We start from the raw sequence: 20,882 nt of genomic DNA on the forward strand, positions 1-20,882 counted from the left end.
TTCAATGAAATTAACCTAATAATCTGAATAAAACATAATAAAGCAAAAAAGTAAAGTTTTTGGATAAAGACTGTGGATTTTTTTGACTCTTCATACTAACACAATTCTCACCCCTCTGGCTGAGTTCACCTGACCCAAGACTGCAGAGCTTTGCTTCACTTCTTCCAGGAGTGCACAAGACCTGTGAGGCTGAGTGTCTCGAGGAGTGACTAGGAGATTGGTCCAGTCCTGTTTGCTCATGTATGTTATGTATTGATACCAAGGACACTCCTTTCTGTCAGATGGAAAGAGTCATTGATCTACAGGAACAAGAGCCCCCTTCTCCTCCCTGGCCATGCTACCCGATGCCCGTAAGTACTCCACAGTCTCCAGCCAGAGGCACATCTCACTCGGGGCTTGTCCAATTATCTGGATAGCAAAGGGAGAAAAACAAACCACCCATCACCCACAAAATAGATCTTCCAACTGCTGCTTTTAGAAAAGCTCTTTGGACCCTTTTCACAAGATGGCACCGAGGGTGAAGAAGGAAGCTTCTGCCCCTCCTAAAACCAAAGCAAAGGCTCTGAAGGCCAAGAAGGCAGTGCAGAAAGGCATCCACAGCCACTAAAAAGGAAGAAAGAAGAAGGAAGAAGAGGAAGAGGAAGAAGAAGAAGAGGAAGAGGAAGAGGAAGAAGAAGAAGAAGAAGAAGAAGAAGAAGCAGAAGCAGAAGCAGAAGAAGCAGAAGCAGCAGCAGCAGCAGCAGGAGGAGGAGGAGGAGGAAAGAAGAAGAAGAAGAAAGAAGGAGGAGGAGGAAAGAAGAAGAAGAAAGAAGAAGAAGGAAGAAGAAGAAGGAAAAAGAAAGAAGAAGGAAGAAGAAAGAAGGAAGCAGCAGCAGCAGCAGTGCACACTAGTCCAAGACACTGCAACTCTGAAGATAGCCAAAATATCCTTGGAAGAGTGCCCCCAGGAGAAACAAGCTTGACTACTATGCCGTCACCAAGTTTCTGCTGACCACTGAGTCCGCCATGAAGACAGAAAACAGCAATACACTGGTGTTCATTGTGGATGTTAAAGCCAACAAGCACCAGATCAAACAGGCTGTGAAGAAGCTCTATGACATTGATGTGGCCAAGGTCAACACCATGATTCGGCCTGATGGAGAGAAGAAGGCATATGTTCCACTGCTCCTGAAGACCATGCTTTGGATGGCCCACAAAATTGGGATTATCTCAACTGAGTCCTGCTGGATATATATATATTATATATATATTATATAATATATATAATATATATAATATATATATTATATAATATATATATTATGGCCGGGCGCGGTGGCTCAAGCCTGTAATCCCAGCACTCTGGGAGGCCGAGGCGGGCGGATCACGAGGTCAGGAGATCGAGACCATCCTGGCTAACACGGTGAAACCCCGTCTCTACTAAAAAAAATACAAAAAACTAGCCGGGCGAGGTGGCGGGCGCCTGTAGTCCCAGCTATTCGGGAGGCTGAGGCAGGAGAATGGCGTGAACCCGGGAGGCGGAGCTTGCAGTGAGCTGAGATCCGGCCACTGCACTCCAGCCCGGGCGACAGAGCGAGACTCCGTCTCAAAAAAAAAAAAAAAAAAAAAAAAATATATATATATATATATATATATTATATATAATATATGTATAAAATTTCACCAGAAAAATAAATAAATAAATAAAAGCTCTTACAGGCCGGGTGCAGTGGCTTACACACTTTGGGAGGCCTAGGCTGCTGGATAACCTGAGGTCAGGAGTTTGAGACCAGCCTCACCAACATGGTGAAACCCCGTCTCTACTAAAAATACAAATATTAGCCTGGTGTGGTGCTGTGTGCCTGTAGTCCCAGCTACATGGGAGGCTGAGGCAGGAGAATCGCTTGAACCAGGGAGGCGGAGGTTGCAGTGAGCCAAGATGGTGCCACTGCATTCCAGCCTGAGTGACAGAGTGAGACTCCATCTCAATCAATCAATCAATCAATCAATCAGCTCTTACATTTGCCTGGTTGACGCTGTGGCTACGTCACCACCCGCTCTGCCTGGCACAGTGCTTGGCCCCCAGGAGAGATTCAGTAAGTATTTGTTGAGTGAGCGATTCACACTGCACGGCCTCTGTCCATCTGCACACGGTTGTCCCAGCTCACTTTACCTGCACTGCCCCTCTAAGTAAGACCACTTGTGCAGGACCAGTGCAGGATACAGGTGTCTCACCACCTGGGGCCGGAACTGCAAGGAGCATGGAGGTCCTACAGGATGGGCCAAGCTTCCAGAGGTGGTGTGGATAGCAGGAGCTCCATAGAGACCACACCAGCATCGTCTCTTCTATTTCCACTTTTAGAATAAATGAAGTCACTCTCCTGCTTAAAACCTTCCAGGAATTTCCCCCTTTTTCTTAGGGTGATCAAGTCTGAATTCCTTAACCCGGTCTACCTACCCCTCGCGGCTTCGCTCTTGACGCTCTGTCCTAACCCACTTCCCACCACTGTCCCCTTCATCCACTGGGCTCTGGCCACCTGGCTTCCAAGTGCCACCCGCTCGCTTGCTGACTCAGGCTCAGCCTGCTCCAGCTCTGCCCCCACCTCATCTGTCCTTCACAGCACTCTCTCCATTGGAAACAGATGCTCACCGATGTAAGCCTCTCCCTTCAGACCATGAGCTCCATGAGGCAGAACCTCATCCGTCTTGCTCATCATCATCCCCATGAGAGGCAAAGTAGCAAAAGCCAAGCCAAGCTTGTTCATTCAGCAGAATTTCACAACGCCCCTGACTCTGCGACGACATACAGCAGCTCTCCGAAAAGATGCTTTGAAGACAGAACAGGATAGAGCACGTGGCTCCCTGTGTCTCTTGCCAGAGTCACTATATTCCTTAAAAGATAAATGACCATAGTCCTTGCCTTTTCCTACACAACATGTCTGATGGGGTTAGGGATTATTCCTCTGTAATGTATAACCAGATGCGCTCTTACACCCAAACCTTGATGTGATTCCGTGTCAGTGTAACATCTGCACAAGTTTGATGTGATTTTTGCACATGCTGAATTTCCACCACCTGCATATAAGCTGTAGGCTGAAATACTGTGGTGGAGCATTTGACAGAACCTCTCTAAAGGGCTGCTTCTGGGCTCTAGGCTCCAGTCAGTAGACTTTTTGTGTATGTTTTATTTAAAAAAAAAAATTTTTTTTTAGAGATGGGGTCTTGCTATGTTGCCCAGGCTAGTCTTGAACTCCTGGGCTCAAGTGATCCTCCTGCCTCAGCCTCCCAAAGTGCTGGGATTACAGATGTCAGCCACCATGCTTGGCCTAAGACCTTTGTTTTTTGGTTTTGGGTTTTTTGGGGGGTGGTTTTGAGACAGAGTGAAACTCTATCACCCAAGCTGGAGTGCAGTGGCACAATCACAGCTCACTGCACCCTTGAACTCCTGTGTTCAAGCAATCCTCCCACCTCGGCCTCCTGAGTAGCTGGGACTACAGGCATGCCCCACCATGCCCAGATACTTTTTGTATTTTTTGTAGAGTTGGGGTTTCACTATATTGCCCAGGCTGGTTTCAATCTCCTGGCCTCAAAGGATCCACCTGCTTTGGCCTCCCAAACTGTTGGGATCACAGGCTTGAGCCACCACGCCTGGCCTCAGCCTAAGACCTTTGAATAACACTAACTTTAAATCTTTAAAAGCTTGACTTTTTTTCATTAATTGGCACCCAGTAACATTACCTGTCACAGCGCAGATAAGCACTGAATATTGGAAGGAAGGGAAGGAAGAAGGTGGCGGGGTGGGGGGCAAGGAAGGAGGGAAGAGGAGAAGGGGTGGGAGGCAAAGACAGTGGGGGACGCTCCTTCCTTTAGGAAGGCCCCTCCTTCCTACCCATGGACTTACAGGTATCACAGAGACAGGCAGGGAGGAATTAGTGAATAGCCTCCAAAAGACGATTCATTTCATTACATCCCATGCTCTGCAAAGAAACAGTCATTTTAGGAACTTTTCTCATGAAATTATATTGGTTTTATGGTATTGACTGCATTTTAATATTAGTCTGTTTCATTAAAGATAAATGCTTTCAAAAGCTTCCCACTGGAAACATGCCCTGGCCCAGATAGCATTGTGCTAAGCCTCTTAAATAAGCCATTTCTATAAAATCACCAATTCCCTCATTCTGAGCATAATGATGTAGGCTTTCTGACAGAAACTCAAAGTCAGGCCTGTTGTCACTGGGTTTTTCTAGGTTTTGTTAAGAGGCCACCCCTCACGTGGACTGGTAAGGGGCATTTTCCAAACCTCCTGGTTTCGTGGAGAAGGTAAGTCTAACACCAGCGTTTAGTACTCAAGGACCTCGCCCTGTGCCAGCACTGGGAGAAGCAAGGCATGACTGGGTGAAGCTCTGCTTTGATCCACGTTCTGTTGTCCAACGGGTGGCCTCAGGTGGGGGCTTCCTTTCCTCTGTAAAGTGAGGACTATGATACTCCCCATCTCGGGCAGTGACAAGGATCAAGGGTCAGGATGCTGAGTGGCCCATGAAGAAGGCTCTGAAGACTGCGCGCGGTGATTCACACCTGTGATCCCAGCACTCTGGGAGGCTGACGTGGGCGGATCATTTGAGGTCAGGAGTTTGAGACCAGCCTGGCCAACAGGGTGAAACTCTGTCTCCAGTTAAAAAAAAAAAAAATTATCTGCGTGTGGTGGCAGGTGCTTGTAATCCCAGCTACTGGGGAGGCTGAGACAGGAGAATCCCTTGAACCTGGGAGGCGGAGGTTGGTTGCAGTGAGCCAAGATTGCGCTACTGCACTCCAGCCTGGGTGGCAGAGCGAGACTCTGTCCCAGAAAAAAAAAAAAAAAAAAGCCTTTGATATAAAAGTTGACTGTTCTCGTTCAAGAAACCATCCAAGTGCATCCTCACAGGAAACTGACAATGGATGTGCAAGTATGAGCGCCACAGGCACGTATTTGCTGCTGTATGATTCTCATTGTGCAGAGGAGGAGACTGAGGTTTAGCAGAGCGATGCTAAAAGACAACTGTGGGAAGTCACCCTGACAATGTCAGGTCCTGGGGCAAAGGCAGGATTTTCACCCATGGGCCTGTCCTTCCAGCCCATGCTGTCCCTCAGGTCTGGGTCTGGAAGGAGAAGACAGCCACAGCTGTGTGTCCCTGCACCAGAATTGCCTTAACCCATGCAAAGACAGGTGAGATACACTCAGCCCCTCCCCCAAATAAGCCGAGAGGAAGGCCTCCGCTCTCTCCACACCTGAGCTGCTGCTTTTCCAGAACCGTTCACCCTGCAGGGAGGGAGGTGAGGACAAAATTGAACGGGACTCAGTGAATTCAGCCTGACAGAATCATGTCGGCGTCACCTTTAGCTATGGTTAGTGTCAGTGTATTTTATGTGTGGCCCAAGACAATTTTTCTTCTTCCAGCGTGGCCAAGGGAAGCCGGAAGATTGGACACCCTGCTTTATAGCAGGGGCCGGTCTCCCCCATGGCCCAGCGGTGCTTTTCTCTCTCCAAAAACAAGCAGCAGACAAGGCAGCGGGGTCCACATTTTCACACTGGCTCACGAGCTCTGCGACCTTGGGAATGTCACCTCATCTTTTTCATCTTCAGATTCCTTAACTATGAAATGAGAAAAACACATCCTGCTACACATAATCTAAAGGCTTATGGCGAAGATAGAATGGGATGATAAATGGTCCCATTCCTTACACATTTTGAAGGATTGCACACATGAAGTCTTTGGGCTTTGGGGTTTTTGGTCCAACAGTCTCTTTGTGGTAACAGAAGCTCAGGCAGCCCTGGCTCCCGTGGAGTGGCCCCAGGACCTTGGTCCAAGTCCTTGGAACCTGTCAGACTTTGTAACTGGACAGTAAGCACGTCCCCTCCCTGGGGTATTGCAAGGGCTAAATGAGAAGGATTGTGAGGAGCTGTGTAAAGTGTGAAACTCTACCCAAGGGTGAGATGTTATCACTCCCTCTTTAGGGGCAAGGTCTGTTTTTCTCCCTCGCATGGCACTGTAGTTGTCTAATTGTGTGACCCTAGGGCAGGAGGGAAAATTAGAACTATCTAAAGGTTTCAGGTCGTTTCCTTTCTGTTGTTTTTGTTTTTGTTTTTTTGATTTTAGAGACAGGATCTGACCCTGTCTTTCAAGATGGAGTGCAATAGCGTGATTATAACTCACTGTAGCCTTGAACTCCTGGGCTCAAACAATCCTCCTGCCTCAGCCTCCCAGTGTGCTGGGATTACAGGCCTGAGCCACAGCACCCAGCCTCATGTCATTTTCAAATTCCATTTCAGACTCCCTCTCTTCCGTGCACAGTACTGATGCCAGTGAAGCAGAGTGGAAACCAGTGTTCATGACCACCGCCGCTCCCAATAGAGCCCGCCCAGGGCTGCACGTAGGCTTTCCAAACGCACGGGCACCAAGTAATCACAGTCACAGAGCTCTGACTTCCTGAGAGCAATTTCAGAAGGAAAATGTATGACTGATCAAATATTTCTGGAATACAGATTCTGCACATTTCGATTAAAAATAATATTTAGGAAATATTCCAGGCTTTTGGTTGAAAGTGAAACATGAGGGTCATAAATATCTCATCGAGCTCATTAGGCAGGCCACGGTCCTCATGCCACATCAAGTAGGTCTCAAGCTCTGGGCTTCATTCATCACATGACTCTGTGATTATCTCAAAACCAGCAGCGAGTCCCTTTGTGGGAGTGATGATTAAAGAAGATATTCATGGCCAGGCGCGGTGGCTCAAGCCTGTAATCCCAGCACTTTGGGAGGCCGAGACAGGCGGATCACGAGGTCAGGAGATCAAGACCATCCTGGCTAACACGGTGAAACCCCATCTCTACTAAAAAATACAAAAAACTAGCCAGGCAAAGTGGCGGGCGCCTGTGGTCCCAGCTACTCGGGAGGCTGAGGCAGGAGAATGGCGGGAACCCGGGAGGCGGAGCTTGCAGTGAGCTGAGATCTGGCCACTGCACTCCAGCCTGGGCGACAGAGCCAGACTCAGTCTCAAAAAAAAAAAAAAAAAAAAAGAAGACATTCATAACTAAGAAGTTTCAAAGCCCATCTGTGCTGCTGACATGTGAAGAAATGCTGGGTGTGTGCAAACTGAGAAAGTGGTGTTTGGACTCCCCCAGTAGCTGTGGCGTGGGGTGAAAACTATATTTGGAAAAGGGACGGTGTTGTGGCAGGATGGGTCCCACACTCACCCCCTCCCCCAAATAAGCAGAGAGGAAGGCCTCCGCTCTCTCCACACCTAAGCTGCTGCTTTTCCAGAACCGTTCACACTGCAGGGAGGGAGGTGAGGACAAAATTGAACGGGACTCAGTGAATTCAGCCTGACAGAATCATGTCGGCGTCACCTTTAGCTATGGTTAGTGTTAGTGTATTTTATGGGTGGCCCAAGACAATTTTTCTTCTTCCAGCGTGGCCAAGGGAAGCCAAAAGATTGGACACCCTGCTTTATAGCAACACAAAGCAGACTAAGACACCCCCCCATTCCAACAGTCTTGAATGAAAGCTTCCTTGCCATTTTTAACAAGTTCAGAATAATTCCTCTTTACCAGTTCCAATTCTACCCCAAAACTTAGTTGCAAGAAACCACCATCTGGTTCTGCTCGCAGTGTGGGAGGGGGATGGGAGCAGTCTGTCTCGGACCTATGAGGAGTCAGCTGGGAGCTGGGGCTGAGCAGCCGCTTCCCCGATGGCATCTTCACTTCCACGTCTGGCACCTCGGGACTTCCTGGCCCCTCCCTCTCTTCCTGGCAGCTTCTCGTCCAGGGCTTCACGCTGTGGCGTTTCCAGCATGGTAAGTGCAGGCTTTCCTGAGACATCTTCCTTGGGGTGGCAGCTGACATTCCTGAGTGAGTGTCCTAGCAGGGCCTGGAGAAACTGCAGAGCTGGAAGTCCCACATGTTACTTCTGCCACATGCTAGTGACTAACCAAGTCTCTGAGGATGGCTCAGAGTCAGAGGGAGGGAGGAACAGACTCCACTCCCAAAGGGGAGGTGGCTTGGTGGCTTACATACCCAGGGAAGGGAGGAATTGATGGTGGCATCTTAGAGACAAGCTACCCATCTACTGTCACCTGTTCCAGGTTTCGCTACTCTCAAAATAGGACACCTGGCTGGTCACAGTGGCTCACACCTGTAATCCCAGCACTTTGGGAGGCCAAAGCGGGTGGTCATCTGAGGTCAGGAGTTCCAGACCAACCTGGCCAATATGGTGAAACCCCGACTCTACTAAAAATACAAAAATTAGCCAGGCGTGGTGGTGTGCACCTGTAGTCCCAGCTACTTGGGAAGTTGAGACAAGAGAATCGCTTGAACCCAAGAGGTGGAGGTTGCAGTGAGCCAAAGATCACGCCACTGCACTCCAGCCTGGGCGACAGAGTGAGACTCCTTCTCAAAAAAAAAAAAAAAAAAAAAAAAAAAAAAGAATAAAAATTAAATTAAAACAGGACACCCTGAGGAACTAACCCTGGAGTCACTGGCTTCTCTCTGACATTCCAAACTTCACAGTCACCTTATATTTTTAATAGTAGATGAGTTTCCAGCCTGAAATAGTTCCAGTGGTCAAAGCTCAAATAATTTGAGCAACAAAGTAAATAACATCGTATTCAGTTATAATCCAAACTACAAAATAAAAATCCATGAGTTCTCATGAGGCAGGAGAATAAGGATTAGGGTAACCAAGGGTTAAGGCATAAGCAAAAGAACAGCAGGCACAGCCAGTTCTAGGCAAGATTAGTCAGCATCCAGGCCACATCCTCACTCCTGTGATAAGACAGAAATTTCCACTTCAGCTTCTGATTGGCTGTGGGTCAAGTTTCCACTTCACCCTCTGATTGGTTGCGGGCCAATCCTTCATAGGGTGTAACCAATTGGAGGCCTCTAAAGGGCACCTAGGAGTGTTACCATATTCTTTCAGCCTAATAAAAACCCTAAACATTGCAATTGATGAGGGAGCTCTTGAGCTGCTTTCTCAAGCTGACTCGCACTCTGTGGAGTAAACTTTCCCTTCAATAAATCTGTGCTTTCACTACTCTGTTCTTTTGTTGCTTTGTTTGTGCTTTTTGTTCAATTCTTTGTTCAACACGCCAAAAACCTGGATGACTCACAGTCAAGACCTTCCATCTGGTAACACTGACTAATAAAATGAATGAATGAACGAATAAGTGAAGGAGATGAGACGACTATCCCATACAAAAGAATTCCAGAGAAAGCAGTGCTTCTCCCAGCATGGAGTTTGAGCTCTGAGAACGGACAGACTGCCTCCTCAAGTGGGTCCCTGACCCCCGTGTAACCTAACTGGGAGACACCCCCCAGTAGGGGCCGACTGACACCTCATACAGCTGGGTGCCCCTCTGAGACGAAGCTTCCAGAGGAAGGACCAGGCAGCAGTATTTGCTGTTCTGCAGCCTCCTCTGGTGCTACCCAGGCAAACAGGGTCTGGAGTGGACCTCCAGCAAACTCCAACAGACCTGCAGCTGAGGGTCCTGACTGTTAGAAGGAAAACTAACAAACAGAAAGGAATAGCATCAACATCAACAAAAAGGACATCCACACCAAAACCCCATCTGTAGGTCATCATCATCAAAGACCAAAGGTAGATAAAACCACAAAGATGGGGAGAAAGCAGAACAGAAAAGCTGAAAATTCTAAAAACCAGAGCGCCTCTTCTCCTCCAAAGGAACGCAGCTCCTCGCCAGCAACGGAACAAACCTGGACAGAGAATGACTCTGATGAGTTGACAGAAGTAGGCTTCAGAAGGTCGGTAATAACAAACTTCTCTGAGCTAAAGGAGGATGTTCAAACCCATCGCAAGGAAGCTAAAAACCTTGAAAAAAGATTAGACGAATGGCTAACTAGAATAAACAGTGTAGAGAACACCTTAAATGACGTGATGAAGCTGAAATCCATGGCACAAGAACTACGTGACGCATGCACAAGCTTCAGTAGCCGATTTGATCAAGTGGAAGAAAGGGTATCAGTGATTGAAGATGAAACGAATGAAATGAAGTGACAAGAGAAGTTTAGAGAAAAAAGAGTAAAAAGAAATGAACAAAGCCTCCAAGAAATATGGGACTATGTGAAAAGACCAAATCTACATTTGATTGGTGTACCTGAAAGTGATGGGGAGAATGGAACCAAGTTGGAAAATACTCTTCAGGGTATTATCCAGGAGAACTTCCCCAACCTAGCAAGGCAGGCCACATTCAAATTCAGGAAATACAGAGAACACCACAAAGATATTCCTCGAGAAGAGCAACCCCAAGACACATAATTGTCAGATTCACCAAGGTTGAAATGAAGGAAAAAATGATAAGGGCAGCCAGAGAGAAAGGTCGAGTTACCCACAAAGGGAAGCCCATCAGACTAACAGCGGATCTCTCAGCAGAAACTCTACAAGCCAGAAGAGAGTGGGGGGCCAAAATTCAACATTCTTAAAGAAAAGAATTTTCAATGCAGAATTTCATATCCAGCCAAACTAAGCTTCATAAGTGAAGGAGAAAAAAAATCCTTTACAGACAAGCAAATGCTGAGAAATTTTGTCACCACCAGGCCTGCCTTACAAGAGCTCCTGAAGGCAACACTAAACATGGAAAGGAAAAACCAGTATCAGCCACTGCAAAAATATGCCACATTGTAAAGACCATCGATGCTAGGAGGAAACTGCATCAACTAACGAGCAAAGCAACCAGCTAACATCATAATGACAGGATCAAATTCAGACATAACAATATTAACCTTAAATGTAAATGGGCTAAATGTGCCAATTAAAAGACACAGACTGGCAAATTAAATAAAGAGTCAAGACCCATCAGTGTGCTGTATTCAGGAGACCCATCTCACATGCAGAGACACACACAGGCTCAAAATAAAGGGATGGAGGAAGATCTACCAAGCAAATGGAGAACAAATAAAAAAGCTGGGGCTGCAATCCTAGTCTCTGATAAAACAGACTTTAAACTATCAAAGATCAAAAGAGACAAAGAAGGCCATTACATAATGGTAAAGGGATCAATTCAACAAGAAGAGCTAACTATCCTAAATATATATGCACCCAATACAAGAGCACCCAGATTCATAAAGCAAATCCTTAGAGACCTACAAAGAGACTTAGACTCCCACACAATAATAATGGGAGACTTTAATACTCCACTGCCAATATTAGACAGATCAATGAGACAGAAGGTTAACAAGGATATCCAGGACTTGAACTCAGCTCTGCACGAAGCAGACCTAATAGATTTCTACAGAACTCTCCACCCCAAATCAACAGAATATACATTCTTCTCAGCACCACATCACATCTATTCCAAAACTGACCACATAGCTGGAAGTAAAGCACTCCTCAGCAAATGTAAAAGAACAGAAATCACAACAAACTGTCTGTCAGACCACAGTGCAATCAAATTAGAACTCAGGCTGAAGAAATTCACTCAAAACTGCACAACTACATGGAAACTGAACATCCTGCTCCTGAATGACTACTGGGTAAATAACGAAACAAAGGCAGGAATAAAGATGTTCTTTGAAACCAATGAGAACAAAGACACAACATATCAGAATCTCTGGAACACATTTAAAGCAGTGTGTAGGGGGAAATTTATAGCACTAAATGCCCACAAGAGAAAGCAGGAAAGATCTAAAATCGACACCCTGACATCACAATTAAAAGAACTATAGAAGCAAGAGCAAACACATTCAAAAGCTAGCAGAAGGCAAGAAATAACTAAGATCAGAGCAGAACTGAAGGAGATAGAGACACAAAAAAAACCCTTCAAAAAATCAATGAATCCAGGAGCTTGTTTTTTGAAAAGATCAACAAAATACATAGACCGCTAGCAAGACTAATAAAGAAGAAAAGAGAGAAGAATCAAATAGATGCAATAAAAAATGATAAAGGGGATATCACCACCAATCCCACAGAAATACAAACTACCATCAGAGAATACTATAAACACCTCTATGTGAATAAACTAGAAAATCTAGAAGAAATGAGTAAATTCCTGGACACATACACCCTCCCAAGACTAGACCAGGAAGAAGCTGAATCCCTGAATAGAGCAATAACAGGCTCTGAAATTGAGGCAATAATTAATAGCCTACCAACCAAAAAAAGTCCAGGACCAGATGGATTCACAGCCAAATTCTACCAGAGGTACAAAGAGAAGCTGGTACCATTCCTTCTGAAACTATTCCTATCATTAGAAAAAGAGGGAATCCTCCCTAACTCATTTTATGGTTCGTGACACCAAAGCCTGGCAGAGACACAACAAAAAAAGAGAATTTTAGACCAATATCCCTGATGAACATCAATGCAAAAATCCTCAATAAAATACTGGCAAATCGAATCCAGCAGCACATCAAAAAGCTTATCCACCACTATCAAGTTGGCTTCATCCCTGGGATGCAAGGCTGGTTCAACATACGCAAATCAATAAACATCATCCATCACATAAACAGAACCAATGACAAAAACCACATGATTATCTCAATAGATGCAGAAAAGGCCTTCAACAAAATTCAACAGCCTTCATGCTAAAAACTCTCAATGAACTAGGTATTGATGGGGTGTGTCTCAAAATAATAAGAACTATTTATGACAAATCTACAGCCAATATCATACTGAATGGGCAAAAACTGGAAGCATTCCCTTTGAAAACTGGCACAAGACAGGGATGCCCTCTCTCACCTCTCCTATTCAACACAGTGTTGGAAGTTCTGGCCAGGGCAATCAGGTTGAGAAAGCAACAAAGGGTATTCAATTAGGAAAAGAGGAAGTCAAATTGTCTCTGCAGATGACATGATTGCATATTTAGAAAACTCCATTGTCTCAGCCCAAAACCTCCTTAAGCTGATAAGCAATTTCAGCAAAGTCTCAAGATACAAAATCAATGTGCAAAAATCACAACCATTCCTATACACCAATAACAGACAAACAGAGAGCGAAATCATGAGGGAACTCCCATTCACAATTGCTTCAAAGGGAAAGTAGCATGGAGTACAGTCAGCCCTCTATATCCGCAGGTTCTGCATCCATAAGTTTAACCACCTGCCAATCAAAAAATCACGAAGTAATATATAAAATAGTACAAAATTTTAAAAATATAGTAAAACAACTATTTACATAACGTTTACATTGTATTTGATTTTATAAGTAATCCAGAGATGATTTAAAGTATATGGAAGGATGGTTCATGCCTGTAATCCTAGCACTTTGGGAGGTTGAGGTGAGTGGATCACCGGAGGTCAAGAGTTCAAGACAAGCTGACCAACATGGTGAAACCTCATTTCTACTAAAAATACAAAAATTAGCCGGGCGTGGTGGCGGGTGCCTGTAATCACAGCTACTCAGGAAACTGAGGCAGGAGAATCGCTTGAATCCAGGAGGCAGGGGTTGCAGTGAGCCGAGATGGTGCCACTGCGCTCCAGCCTGGGCAACAGGGCAAAAAAACCTCTGTCTCAAAGTAAAACTAATAATAAAATAAAGTAGAAAGAAGGATGTGTGTAGGTCACATGCAAGTTCTGTGTCGTTTTGTATCAGAGACTCGAGCATCCACAGATTTTGTATTGGGCGGGCGTCCTGGAACCAGTCCCCTGTGGATACTGAGGGGTGACTGTATATGGAATTCTCTGAGCTATCTTTGCAACTCTTTTGTAAATCTAAGACTATTCTAAAACTAAAGAGCTCATCTAAAAAGTCAGATAAATCTAAGTCAAAACAATCTTAAGTCATTCATATGAGACTAAGGAATAGAAAACCAGGGGAAAAAGGTCTAAGCCTCACAGCACCTGGAGCCTGTTACTTAAAACAGCAGTTAAGAGGACACAAATGCAATCAAAGGAGATAATGACTTCACTGAATTATAATTACCTCAGATTTGGGATTTAGAATTTTGAAATTATCAGTGACGGTACATGGAGTCACTAATTATAAAAGATAAACCAGACTGTGATTCCATTTAAATTTGGAATTTCAAATTTTGCTCTCCTTTCTTCTGCGTCATCCTGATTGGATACATTTCTGAACTGTAAATTGCGTTTGCAATGACAGCAAAGGCGTTTGAGTAAGAATGTCCTCCTCCTGCGTGATGACTATGTTCACGAAAGGAGGATGAAGCAATGCAGTCATCTCCTTGCATTCTAGCTGCCTGATGCCGCTTAACCAACCACCAGAAGCAACTTCTCCCAGATGAGGGGAGACCGCAGGGATTTAAAGTTTTATTAGAGTGTTAACTCCAAAAGTGCTGGTATGGATGCCAGTGATACCAGGGCAGCAGCAGCATTTTCCCACAGCTGTTTCTCAGTGGAGATGCTACTTGGACGCTCACTTGGCCATGGCAACGGGCTGTCGGCTTCCAATCAAGCTGCCATTTGAGTGGCAGCTCAGTGGGAAACCCAGATGAGCACAATGAGGCCCCGCTCTTCAAGGCCGACTCCATAATAAACGTAGCTCTTTTCCCAGGCTAAGGGTGCTGTGAAAATGCCCCTTATTTCCTGCATCCCACTGTGTCAGTTCCCATCGCTGTCTTTTTCAATGAGCCAGCATTCATACAGGAGAAGTGGTAATAGCACATAGTTTTGAGAGTGCATTTGATTTTGTCTTCCTAAGAAAGGACTCACGCGGAAGACAAAGGCTCCCTTCATCACATTCTAGTGAAGTACTTGAGAGGGAGGCCGGCAGAGAGAAGGTTACATATGTGGTGAGGGGATTCGATTTTATTCTCACTGCACTGGGAAGGCATTGGAAGGTGCAACCATTCAAGGAAAGTGTGTGCTGGGGAATTTAAGAGATCTGCCTGGAACTGGGGGCAAATTTAGTGGCTCTGCCATGACCCTTGTACATTTCAATGACATGGTAGAAAATTGGGACTGAAAGAAACAATTCCCTGAAGTTTTGGTCTCTTGAAAGGGTTTCCCCTACAAGCAGCTGTTTTCAGGGGATCCCACAAGAAGATGGACTCAGGTTTTAATTTGACAAGGAGCTCCTGGAACCCTAGGCCATCAGGTAACAATTGTTAATTCATACACTAACGAATATTTCTTCACCACTAGCAATGTGCCAGGCACTGTGCTGGGTACCAGGATTCATAGAAAGCAAGACTTGGCCCTTGCCCTTAGTCCCGTACAGCCAGCCCAGGGCTAGAGAGAGGCCGTAAAGGGGAACCCGCCTGGGAAAGACCAGCTCTGGTTTCACCAGGCTTTTGTAAGTTTGACCAACTCATGCCAAGTTTAAACATCTGAAAGAATGATTCCCAGACTGTCTCTGGGCTTGAGACCCAGCAGCTATTTATGTTTGATGCCTCCTTCAATCATCTGTAAAGCATGCATGTGATTTAAGAACAACTTTTCCCGTTGACATTATTGAATTTCCCAAGGTCAACAGCCATCCATTCAGATGCCTGAAAAGCTGGAACATTGACAAGGTTGCATTTGGGGGTCTCACGTTCATCTTTCCATATCCTTCCCATTCTCCTTAGAATTCTAAAATCTTTCATTCTCTCTCCTCATTCCATCCTCTCAGGAAAGAATCTAAAACTTACCCATCTTGAGATTTAAGGAACTGATGAAGCTCAAAGCATGTTTTAGGGGGACAAAGTTGCTTTCTTTGCTTTTGGCGTAAGCTTCACTAAATTCCACTGTAGATGGTTACTATATGTTGAACAAAAGAATAAATGAATACACTTAAGAAAAAAATTAAAATAAAAAATAAAAGAGATTGGGTACAGTGACTCATATCTGTAATCCCAGCACTTTCAGAGGCAGAGGCAGGAGGATCACTTGAGCCCAGGAGACCAGCCTGAGCAACACAGTGAGACCTCGTCTCTACAAGTAAATTAAAAAATTAGCCAGACGTGGTAGCATACATGTATAGTCCCAGCTACCCAGGAAGCTGAGGCAGCAGGATCAGTTGGGTCCAGGAGGTCAAGGCTGTAGTGAGCTATAACCGTGCCACTGCCCTCCAGCCCAGACAATAGAGCAAGACCTTGTCTCGCAAAAAAAAAAAACAAAAAGCAAACAAATAAGATGTGTTGGCCACAGCAGAAGGGGAAGTAGAGTTAAGCAGTAGCATCTCCACTACGCCAAATGAATTCATTAAGCAATCAACAAACAAAAACAAAGACATGATATTATAATAGAAAACAATGTAGAGATGATGTGCCCCCAGAAACAAGCATCATCTGCCTCAAGAGAAGGTAGTTAGCAACCTGACCCCCACACACATGTACTGACCATACTGTCCACCCTTCACTTATTTTGCCAAGACTGGAAAAGGTGTATCATGGCCTGAGGCCAGTAGCAGCCCTCAGGCTATCTGGTGTCTAAAGCTACTGGGCCAGAAGCTGACCCCGCTGACAGAAGCCCTCTCTTTTTAACTGGGAGGGATGGAAAGTGTGATGTGAAGCAACAGAGTGTTGCATCCTATGTGTGTGTTGCTCTTTCCTGGGAAGCGGAGGCCTCTGATCTGTGAGGTCCACTACTGTAAAAGTAAGGACTATTAAAGTCGGTCTCCCTGATAACTTTGCTCAGAGAGAGGGCGCCACCTCACTCCACTTTCTTCTCCCATTCCAATTCCACTGCCTCGTGTATGCATTTCCTTCCAGTAATCAATAAATTGTTGATTTCTTTTTTCTAAAAGGAAGACTTAAAGGTCTTAAATTATTCAACTTGTACCAATTGATATTGACTCCGTAGGTAATTCTTTCTTCAAGCCACGCTTTAAACAGCACAAAGACTCTGTATTGTATGTTTGTTATCCCTCTACACACACACACCCCCCCACACACACACACCCACCTTATATCTAAGTGACTCTTTTGCCTTTAAGATAAATTTTAAGTGGAGTTGCTTCCTCAGCCCTCCCAGCTTCTCTGTGGGTTGTATTGTGTGAGAAACTTCCCAGAGGAAGGAGGAGACAAAACCACAATCTTTTCTTAATGAAGGAGGCTGCGATTACACTTCTGAATTATAACAGACTGTTTTAGACCAAGGAAAGAATGCGGCAGGTTGCTGGGACAGAAGCAAGCTAATAATTTGTAGGTATTTATCTTGCATTCAGGCCGGACACAGTGGCTCACACCTGTAATCCCAGCACTTTGGGAGGCCAAGGCGGGTGGATCACCTGAGGTCAGGAGTTCAAGACCAGCCTGGCCAACGTGGTGTAACCCCATCTCTACTAAATATTAGCCAAGTGTGGTGTGCCTATAATCTCAGCTACTCCAGAGGCTGAGGCAGGAGAATCTCTTGAACCCACGAGGCAGAGGTTGCAGTGTGACAAGATTGCACTGCTGCACTCCAGCCTGGGCAACAAGAGCGAAACTCCATCTCAGAAAAAAAAAAAAAAAAAATTCTTGCATTCAGCCACTTTACTGATTCTGTATTAAAGGAAATGCTTTCCCAGTAGATTATCTGGTGCTTTTTTAGGTAGACAATAATATTTCCTGTGATTTTTTTCTCCTTTTACATAATTAGACCTCTTATTTCTGTTTGATATCTAATTGCATTGCCCAGAAAATCCCGGAAATGGTAAGTACTAATAGTGATGGCAGACACTCTTGGGTTTTCTTTTCAATTTTATAGGAAATGTTTCTGAGTTTCACGTTTATTACTTTAGCTATTGTTTCATAAAGTCACATATTTTATCCCAAAAGTGCATCCTCATAATTCCTCATCATCACACACTTTTCTACTTATACTTTCAAAAATGTGTAAATGTAGAATAACACTCTAGATTTCTCTGCAGTACAGGAAGTCAGAAAACAGCAAATCAAGGCAAGCGAAATTTCCTAATCTTTTAGCATCTCTGTGAAATTAATAAACTATCCTACATGTTGTTCTGGATTTGAAAAGGTTTTCAAGTAAATTACTTCTTTTCTTCGTCCCTTTAAGCCTCAATCCCATTTTCAAGTGTGAAATGTCTTTCAAATACAAAAGGGCAAAAAGGGATAGTATAAAATGATATATTCAATGAACAGTTTTTATTTTATTTTAATGTATTTGAGATAGGATCTCACTGTTACTCAGGCTGGAGTGCAGTGGCACGATCATAGCTCACCGTAGCCTCGAGTCCTAGATCCTCCTGCTGCTGCCTCCCGAGTAGCTAAGACCACAGGTGTGAGCCACCATGGCTGGCTTGTTTTTTTTCTTTGTAGAGATGGGGGTCTCACTATGTTGCCTGGGCTGGTCTCAAATTCCTGCTTTAAGCGGGCCTCCCATCTTGGCCTCCCAAAGTGCTGGGATTACAGGTGTGAGCCACCACACCTGGCCACAAGGAACAAGTTTTAAAGAATGAGATTGCTTTATCACTTCACAGCAGACAGTTTGAAATGACAGTTGCTAGGACTTCTGGTGGTATTAGCAGAATAGTAAATATAACGTATATGTCATTTTTATTCCAGACAGGAAGCATAGAGGTAGTTACTAGTGAATGACACAGTAAATTATACCAGATGCCAAATAAACTTTAACAGCCTTGTAAGCTGCACATCTCATATTCACATATTCATCAATATGTTAATCTTTAGCTATGTAACTCAAGGTCTGAATACAATACCACATAAAAAGAAAATTACAAAGGTATCTACAAAACAACATTTGGCTCTTGAGACAAAACTTCAGTTTGATCGATAAATTATTCTCTATCTACCCAAGAGAAATAAACCATATATCCACACAAGTACTTGTATGGGAATGTTCACAGCAGCATTATTCATAACCCAAAACTAGAAATGATCCAAATGCACTTGACCTGGTGAATGGCTAAAACGTGGTTCATTCAGACAATGGAATATTATTCAGCAATAGAAAGAAATGAACTACTGATAGATGTACAACAAGCAGGAATCTCAAAAATATGTGGAATAAGCCAGATGCAAAAGGACACACATCGCATTACCCTCCTTATATGAAATGTCTAGAAAATAAAAATTTATATATAGAGAAAACAGATCGGTGATTACCTGGAGCTGGGGCTGGTAGGAGGGAATGACTGCAAAAGGGCATGAGAGATCTTTTTGGGGTGATGGAAAGGCTCTGGGGGTAGATTTTGGTGATGGTTGCACAACTTGTGGATTTGCTAAAAAACATTAAACTGTACACTTAAAATAAGTGAATTTTATAATATGTAAACTATAACTCAGCCAAGTATGGTGGCTCATGCCTGTAATCCCAACACTTTGGGAAGCCAAGGTGGGAGGATCAGATCATTGAGCCCAAGAATTTGAAACCAGCCTGGGCAAGATAGCAAGACCCCATCTCTACAGGAAACTTTAAAAAATTGATTAGCTGGGCATGGTGGCACATGCCTGTGGCAATTTGCTAGTATTTTATAGAAGACTTCACATCTATGTTAAAAGGTGAGTCTGGTCTACAGTTTTCTGTTTTGGAATTTTGTGGAAATAAATCTTTATTGAAATTTTTAAGTTTATTTTTTATGGGTCTATTCAAGTTCCTATTTTGTCCAGTTAATAAAGATTTTTCTATTTATATGCATTTACTGTGAGATATAATTTTTTAAACTGCATACTTATTGATTCCTTCCTTCATTTGACAAATATTGCTTACATTTGACTTTATAGATTTAATTCATAGTAAGGTGTCTGCCACTTCACATTTTAAGGATTTAATCATTGTGACTGGCGCTGATTTTGCTGCTGGTAACACAGTTGTGAACACGACTGGAAAAGTCCTGGAAACCACAGATGGAATCAACAAATGGATTACAGACAGTGGAGGTAGGCGGATGTGGCTGCCTGGGATGAGCTGGTCAGAGACAGGGTGGCCAGGAAGACGAGGAGCTGCGATTTTAAGGGAGGGAGGCTTGCCAAGGCCAGGGGCCAGCACGTCTTGGCTGGGAGAATAGCAAGTACAAGGCTCTGAAGCCAGAACAAGCTTGATAGGTTAAAGAACAGAAACAAGGGTAGAAAGAAAAGGTAGGCAGGCAATGATAAAGGAGGCCAGAGAGGTAGGCACAGGTGAAATCAGAGGCCTCCAGGTCATCATGAGCAGGTTGCATGTACTCTAAGGGCAACAGCCATATACTGGAGGATTTTATGTAGATGGTGACATGATCCCAGTGTATGCTATATGATCAGTTGGGCTGTTACATGGAGTTGGGGCAGTGTCTTAGTCTATTTTTTTTTTTTTTTCACTGCTAAAAAATACCTTAGGCTGGGTCATTGGTAAACAACAGAAATTTATTGTTTATAGTTCTGGAGGCTGAGAAATAAAAATCAAAGCACAAGGAGATTCAGGGTCTGGTGAGGGTTCATTCCTCCTAGATGGTGCTTTCTGGTCCTCACATGGGAAGGGGCAAGGGAGCTCCTCTGAGCCCCATGGTGTTATGAGATGTATATGCGTATGGTATATGTGTAGGCGTTCCTCCATGGTTCCTTGCTCCTAACTCCTTTGTGTATTAGTCTGCTCTCCTGCTACTAATAAAGACATACCTGAGAGTACATAATTTATAAAGGAAAGAGGTTGAATGGACTCACAATTCCACATGGCTGGGGAGGCCTCATAGTCATGGAGGAAAGCAAATGAGGAGCAAAGTCACATCTTACATGGTGGCAGGCAAGAGTAACGTGTGCAGGAGAACTCCCATTTATAAAAGCATCAGATCTGTAAGACCTATTCACTATCAGCAGGGGAAAGACACCGGCTCTGTGATTGAATTATCTCCACCTGACCCCACCCTTGACACACGGGGATTATTACAATTCAAGGTGAGATTTGGGTGGGGACACAGCCAAACCATTATCACCTTGTTACAGTCTTTTGTTATAATGCTGGGTGTGTTGGGCCTCAGGACAGCCTCTGACCTTCTCCCGCCCTCCTGTCACCTGCCCCAAGGCGGAACACCTGTCTTTTCCTG

The 20,882-nt window shown here is 44.4% G+C and overlaps 1 protein-coding gene across 1 annotated transcript; it reads left to right on the top strand.

Annotated features, from left to right (window-relative positions):
- The first annotated feature begins 493 nt into the window (after positions 1-493).
- Positions 494-6,447, top strand: LOC144336327 (uncharacterized). The gene is given in 6 exon segments (XM_077974356.1): positions 494-602; positions 851-1,217; positions 2,673-2,833; positions 5,107-5,182; positions 5,757-5,858; positions 6,309-6,447. Coding segments are annotated over 6 exon segments (942 nt in total). The 5' UTR covers positions 494-505.
- Positions 6,448-20,882: the final 14,435 nt, after the last annotated feature.

The sequence above is a fragment of the Macaca mulatta genome, chromosome 17 (assembly GCF_049350105.2).
Source record: "Macaca mulatta isolate MMU2019108-1 chromosome 17, T2T-MMU8v2.0, whole genome shotgun sequence".
In the NCBI taxonomy this organism is placed as follows: Eukaryota; Metazoa; Chordata; class Mammalia; order Primates; family Cercopithecidae; genus Macaca; species Macaca mulatta.